General features: G+C 39.9%; 1 protein-coding gene across 1 annotated transcript; it reads right to left on the bottom strand.

The window, feature by feature from the left end:
- Positions 1-2,282: 2,282 nt before the first annotated feature.
- LOC145265654 (uncharacterized) lies at positions 2,283-6,927 on the bottom strand. Its single transcript, XM_080121720.1, has 2 exons — positions 4,497-6,927; positions 2,283-4,453 (listed from the first exon to the last, which is right to left on the bottom strand). The coding sequence occupies exons 1-2, from the start codon at positions 6,925-6,927 to the stop codon at positions 2,283-2,285; spliced, it is 4,602 nt and encodes a 1,533-aa protein (XP_079977846.1).
- Between the last annotated feature and the right edge of the window lie 712 nt (positions 6,928-7,639).

The following is a 7,639-nucleotide window of genomic DNA, read 5'->3' as shown; positions in this document are numbered from 1 at the left end:
ACCAAGGGATAGAGTTTGATTTTGTGGTATGTTTAATTCCGTCTACCCTAACAACTACTTCTTGCAGAAACACGTTCGGTGCTTCACCCTCGGCTCGGGTCCGCGCACGAAAAGAGTACATACACAAAACAAGAACAAAACCCGGGTTCTTGTCGATTTTTCCTGCTGAAGACTCGTGTTCCGACTTCCCAACAGCTTCCAATCTCTTTCCAATTCTTTGTTATTATCTTCGCCCATCCCCGCTCTTATTTTGGTTAAGTGAATTCAGAATAGCAAGGTGCCCATCGTGCCGGAAAGGAGAACTTGTATCCGTTCGAGGTTTCCTTTCTTTCTGCCTGATTGCGAGTACGGTTAGAGGATGAAACCGAAGATGAAGGAAAAAAAGTAGCAAGAAGCAGAAGAAACTGTGGAATATATTTTAATAAAATGAAATAGAAAGAAAAAAGAAAAAGAAAGAGAAGAAGAAGAAAAAGGAACTGTGGAATAAGTATTGACTTGACAAAAGAAAATAAAGAGATAAAAGAAAAAAGAAAGAGAAGAAGAAGAAGAAAGAGGGATTGTAGAATATATTTTGCAGAAAAAAGAGAAATAAAGAAAGAAAGAAAGAGAAAGGGGAAGAAGAAGTAGAGTTTGTTTAATAGATCTGTAAGAAAGAAAAAAGAAAGAGAAGAAGAAAAAGATGAATAAGGGACAGTAGAATATATTTTACAAAAAGAAGAGAAAGAAAGAAAGAAAAAAGAGAAGAACGAGAAAAAAGAAAAGAGAGAGGAGTGTGTTGAACAATCTTGAGGAAAGACAATAAAAAACAAAGATGGCGATAGAAAGGAAGAAAAATAAACATAATGGAGCAAAATGGGGAAATGATTAAAGGGTAAAAGAAAGATAGAAAGAAAGAAAGAAAGAAATACATAAAATTCATAAATGGTCCGTTCATCAGTTCATTAGATTAATATTTTTTTAGTTGAGTTGGGAGCAGACCTCCTAAATGTTAAAATTTACAAAATAAATAATGTGTTTTCTGTTACTAACTGTATTTTAAGCATATATATATATATATATATATATATATATATATATATATATATATATATATACAAGTATTTATATATATATATATATATATATATATATATATATATATATATATATATGACATTACATATTAGGACAAGTATTTATATATATATATATTACATTACATATTAGGATAAGTATTTATATATATATATTACATTACATATTAGGACAAGTATTTTTATATATATATATATTATATTACATATTAGGACAAGTATTTATATATATATTACATATTAGGACAAGTATTTATATATATATATTACATTAAATATTAGGACAAGTATTTATATATATATTACATTACATATTAGGACGAGTATTTATATGTATACTAGCAGTATTACCCGACGTTGTTCGGGGGGGGGGGGTGATTTAATGCCATTTTAATGCTTATTGTCTGTACATTCAGTATTTTTTTTTTTGTAATCCTTAAATTATTTTAGTAAAGTTGGTTATATTGACGTCTTACTGATCAATGTAGCTTCCACATCTGATTTGTCCCCTTAGCAGCTATTCTTCCAGCTCAAAACCAAATACTATGGTAAGGTTTTGGGAGCCATGATTTCTTTAACTCTATGCGAAAGAAACCACAGGTTCAATATTGACCATCTATTCGTTTTAAGAATTTATGTCGTTGTAGCTGTATAGTTTTACAATTAGTCAACTATGGCAAAAAATTCCTTACCTTATGTTGCCGGGCATAGTACTTATGCTTGGTTGATGAGGTCTATGTTTTTTAGACCAATGTCTTTGAAACTTCTGAATCACATTTTCACTAATATGTGTGTAGACTGTTTTGCAATTTCTTCAGGATCAGTTGTTTGTTCAATGGACGTTCAAAAAACAGAAAAATAATTTACTGTTGTACTGCTAAAATGTTATTCCATAGCCAATACAATTGTTTAGGGTTGATCAGAATGAATCTAATTATGCAGAGTTGGCAACCAAATAAAGACGAAAGAATTATAAGGACCGCAAATGCTTCTGAATATATTTAAGGGCACTCTAGGTTTTGCCAAATTCATATTTTCACTCTATTTCTCTTTCCATAGAGGTTACTGTGTAAATACATGAAATTGTTTTCATTTTGTTACAAAAAAGAATCCAGGTTAGTGAATTCTTTACTGGGTGCTGGCAAAGCTTTAGAAGGAATAAACACGGTTAATAGAGAGGAGAAATTGAGGTGTAAAATTGTTGAAAAATTATAAAACCTCTTTGTAAACAACATTTTTAGCAAGTGTTTTAGGAGAAAACACAAAGAGTTTGGATTGTGAGCCCACACGTGAGGCAGCTACATAGAGCTGACCGTGAGAAAAACATTGCTCCTGTAAATGAATGCCTGCAACGTCAAAGGTTTGGCCCTGGGATTTGTTGATGGACATCGCGAAGCACAGTTTCACAGGGAACTGTGATCGCTTGAAGTAAATGCCCAGGTCTGGATTTGATGGATATAGGGGTATCCTCGAAATTAGCACTGTCTCTCCTTTTCCACAGCCAGTCAATATTTTGGCCTCGATAATATTAGGTGACAGGGATGTTACCACGAGGCGGGTTCCATTACATTGCTTTGGTGGTATGAGGTTACGAATGAGCATTATAGGAGCTCCAACCTTAAGTCGGAGTATGTGGGGTGGCAGGCCAGGTGGTTCTAGGGAGTTTAGCAACTCCACCGTGTAATCAGCCAGATCAGCAGTATCAGGTGTGCGGTCAATGGATTTATAGACACGTTCCTCTCCCGGGATGAGTTCCAAAAGTCTGTAGTTAATCGCATTGACGGAGGCGTTTTTTGGAGCCAGAATCGCTCTCGTGGCGAGCCAATCAAAGTCCCTGTAGTTTTTCTGAATGTTCTCGAAAACTGCCTGGTATAGGTGGGTTGGCGTTTCAACGATGGTTGATATGTGTTCAACATTTGTGTAATCTTCAGTGTCTGTGGGAGTACGTCCTTCACCAAGTTCCAGAAGTGCATTAGAGAAATTAGCAGCATCTGGGTTGCGGCTAAGGTGGACACGCATATTTGTTGTGAGTTTTAAATGGTGAACTTGATCCCACAGTATCGACGATTTCAGGCATGCTTGAACAGCATCAGCGCGTGTCCCTTTTGGGACAACAGGAAGTGTTTGTCGGAAATCTCCACACAGCAGAACTGTTAATCCACCCATGATGTTGTCACAGTTGCGTAAATCTTGAAGGGTCCTGTTCAATGCTTCCAACGCAACTTTGTGCGCCATCGTGCATTCATCCCATACGATGAGTTTGCATCTGCGTAACAAAACAGCTTTATCCGAATTCTTTTCGATGTTGCATGTTGGGAATTCAGTTTGTGTGTAGTTGATGGGCAATTTTAAAGCTGAATGTGCCGTTCTGCCATCAGGGAGTAAAGTTGCAGCAATTCCAGAGGTTGCAACAGCTATAGCGACAGCTCCACTCCGTCGCACATGGGCAAGTATTAATTTGGTGACAAAGGTTTTTCCTGTGCCACCAGGTGCGTCCAAGAAAAATATTCCTCCACGGTTCTGTTGAACATTTTCATTGATCATATGGTAGACGTTCAGTTGTTCAGGCAACAGTTTAGGCTCATTCTCAGCAATGTACGCATTAAGTTCTGTAGGTGAGTAGCATATTTCACGCAGTAAATTTAGGCTCAAACTATTCCCTTCATGGCAGATGGGGGCAGGTAGGCCATATGATGGTAAAGTGGAACCACCAATTTCCAAAAGGAGGTTTTCGAGGCAAATTAGCCCTTCATTGTAAATCACTTGGGAGTAGTCTTGCTCCACCGATGTATTCTCAAGTTGGGCTCTTCTGGAAATGTCTTCGGTCATGAAGTTACGAAATTTCATCCATAGATGTTTTGGATCGCTCAAGTCACACCATACTATCATAATTGCAAAGAGCGACCGTAGAGCATGGGGAGATTTGAATAGACTTCCTTCTGTCATGGCGGCATCCCACTGAGAATCGTTTTCAAGTAGTCCCAACTGGGAGCATGCATCACGGAAGGTTTCACACAGGACGCCATCGACAGTTTTTATGTCATCAAAACTTATAGGGCCACGGACTTCGTGAAGGAGAAGACGAAGATGGAAGCACTCATGTTGACGTGGTGGCACTGTGTAAACTCGCCCGAGACAGGAATCATATTTAACCCCTGGGAAGCCATCGACAGGGTCTCCACACTTCCTGCGAGTCCACTGTTTGTTATTCCAAGTGTAGTAGGAAGGGATCTGTGGATACAAAAGCGTCTTTGCAAACTCATCATGGCCGCATAGTTTGAAGAAGGCAGTAAGCCACCACCTGATTAGCAGTGCCGGCAGAAAAGTAAACTCTTTGCCCATTTTCAAGGTGAACAGCGAGTTGTATAACTGCAGGATATCTTTGGTGCAAGGGAAATGAGTAAAAATGCCATACACCTTCACCGCAACACAGGAAACGTCCAATGACATGAGCAGATGGCTCGTCTCGAGAACCGTCGCGCTGAACAGCAAACGCTGCAGCATCGCTTCCCTTGTTGATGTATTTGCAGATATATTTAATGGATTTCACTGAGTGACAGAACTCCACATTGATGTGCGATTGGAAAATTTTCGTCAGCAAGGGACAGTACGGTACTATCCATCGGTTATCAACAGTGCTCCGACCGACTATCATCGTATGGCCGCCATCACCTGGACTCCGTCGCCTGTAAAGTGGGTAACCATCACCTCCTGTTTGTGTAGCATTGACAAATCTCCGTGGGTAGCCGCAAGCGCACACCGATTTCTTTTTACAGCATGATTGAGCTTTCTGGCCAGGACCACAGGGTCCATGAACCATCGTTGCTTTGACAATTTCGTAAAGCTGTGGGTCTAATCCAGGATCGGGAATCTCGGCTGAGATAATTTTGTCAATATCAGTGGATTGAATCCGTTCACACAGCCAGATTAAGATATGGGCATGCGGAAGGCCTCTTTTTTGCCACTCTACAGTGAATATGTGGCACCTTACTCGGCCGTAGACTTCACCCTTGACTATAAGATCCATGAGTTTGCACAATTTAAGCCGGAAAACACGGGCAATGAGATCAGGTCGGTCGTAGTGTTCTTGACCCAGAAACAGTTCATCTCGTATTTCTTCCCATGATGGATTGCAGGTGAAGGTAATAAACAAATCCGGTCGGCCATAATAGCGGACGTACGTCATTGCGTCTTGTGTGCGGGCATGCATATAACGCGGGCCACCGATGTATGTGGACGGAAGAATTGTCAGTTTTCCAACAGTGTTAGGGTCAGTTTCATTTCTCATGCCATCGTGCAGATGTATGTATGAAGACGACCGAAGCTGTTTTTGGTGAACCCGAATATATAGGAGCCTTTCAGATTCCATTTTTGCTGCCATGTCGACTATGTATTGTTGCAGAAGAGGTCCACTCCGAAGGAGAGTGTTGAAATCGTCGTCGCGAACCATCAGTCTGTATGCGTAATATGCTCTGCATGTAATAGTTTTGGGATTGATGGTCGTTTGTCCCAAGTTTTGTTGACATGGTATGTGAAAATGGTATCCATCGTCACCGTAAGGAAATAGTAGGGGATATTGTAGTGCGTCGTATGATCGATGCATTTCATGTATTCGCTGTAGACGTCCACCCCTAGTATGAATAACTATGTCGCGTTTGTTGTTGTGCTCACCCTGGATGACTGCAGAAACCTCGTTGCAAGTGGGAGCATTGAAGCGACGCTCATGTTCTCCTGTAGGACGTTTGTCTGCGTTAATAACGATGGAAAAATTAGGCAGAGGAACATTCTGTAGTGCATACTTGAAACTTTGAATATATGGGTTCGTTTGGTGGAGCATGTCTTGAAGCTGCAAAACAATACTGAGTTGTCGTCGATCCGAACTGTCGTTTGTCTCGGCTGTAATAGCTAGTCGGTTTTCAGCTTGTTGGACGTAGTCACTTACGAAGTAGAGTTGTAAAAATGATGGTTGTACGGTCTCATCAGGTAAAAGGGACCCTATTAGATGGTAGACTTGGCCTTGCACCTTAAATGCGGGATTCCAGCCGCTTTCACGGACAATGTTTGCACCAAATGATGTCATTTGGAAGTAGCAGTTGAAAAGTCGAATGGATTTCCGAAAATATTTAGATTCATCAGTCATGCCCAAAAGTAGGTCTCGCAGTGGTTGAGGTAAAGTCTGTAGGGATGGTAGTTTAACTTTACCCGAAGAGCAGCATAGGCTTGGAGGTTCTGCCGGCCATTTTTTAGCTTTGCAGAATGAACATATGCAATTCATCGAACCAATGCTAAGATCCTGCCGGGTAGAGAAGTCATAGTTGGCGTCATAGTTCAATGCTTTGCGTAACCAAAACTCCGGTGAAGGGCATATGTTGCCGCGAGAGGCATGAAATCTCCGAGTAACAGCCTGAACTCGTATCCTTCGAGCTTCTGGTGGCTGAGATGACCGAATGGCGGCTCTGGATGTGTTATCTCGGGCAAGTCGTCTGACCCTCGCTTCAGTAGATTCAGCAGCTCGTGCTGAAGCTGTGGAGGCTGCGTTAGCTGCTCTCCGCCGAGCTGTCCTTTCTGTAGATTCGTTGGCCCTTGCAGAAGAGGTACTTGCAGCATTGGCTGCTCTACGGTTGGCCTGAATCTCTGCAGTTTGTGAAGAACGTAGTTGAGCCATGGCTGCAGCATGTCTAGATAAACGATAAGTCCGTTGAGTAAGTGTTTCAGAAGATCTGGTCTGAGACATGCGCTGTGCTTCGCGAGAACGTAATAATTCTACTTCATCGTAGTCTAGGCTTGCTCTGATGTTCCTAACAGTAGTCGCTGCTTTCGTGCGCCTTCCGAGCTGATTTTTTTTGGGTGGCATTGTTGCGAAATTACTCTGCGGGTGTGTGTGGAATTGAAATGGAATGCTGCCGAAACAATTGTTGAAAGAGTCAATATTTAGGTAGTGTGTATGGTATAAAATAAAATAAAAATAAAGGCAATCAGTATGTGTAATTTCCCCAATACATCAATGTAGAAATATTGGGATTAAAATGTACAGTTGGAAAAACCTCTATATTTATATAAATAAAACAAAGTAAGATATACGTGAAATAAATGAATTTGAAGGTACAATAAATATGTATAAATATGTATAAATGTATGGTGTAAAATCAAATGAAAAAAATGGATGTCCAGGAAAAAGGCAATCAGTATTTGTAAAGTCCCCGTTACATCAACGTAGAAATATTGGGATTAAAATGTAAAGTTTTGAAAACCTCTACATTAGGTGTCAAAAATTGAAGATATAATAAATATGTATAAAAGTATGAGAAGATTAAATGCGAAAAGTAATAATATTGAGAAATGCTTTCTAAATGCATAAGTAATGTAAATGTAAAAATAAACAATGTTGTATTAATGTTGTTATGAATTTTTTGTTTGTTTGAATTAGAAAAAAATGTAAGTTACCGTCTGCTCGAATTTGTTAAATGTAAATGTGTGCGTCGGCAGCGAGTAGCAGTATTAGTAGGCTCAGTTCTAGTAGCAACTATTCCATAACGTAGAAAGGTTAAGTAGCCGTGCCTGTGCGC

Source organism: Euprymna scolopes, chromosome 40, assembly GCF_053919585.1.
Source record: "Euprymna scolopes isolate OS-2025 chromosome 40, ASM5391958v1, whole genome shotgun sequence".
Classification (NCBI taxonomy): Eukaryota; Metazoa; Mollusca; class Cephalopoda; order Sepiida; family Sepiolidae; genus Euprymna; species Euprymna scolopes.
The sequence above is the reverse complement of the archived record's forward strand: the minus strand, read 5'-3'. Positions and strand labels throughout refer to the sequence as shown.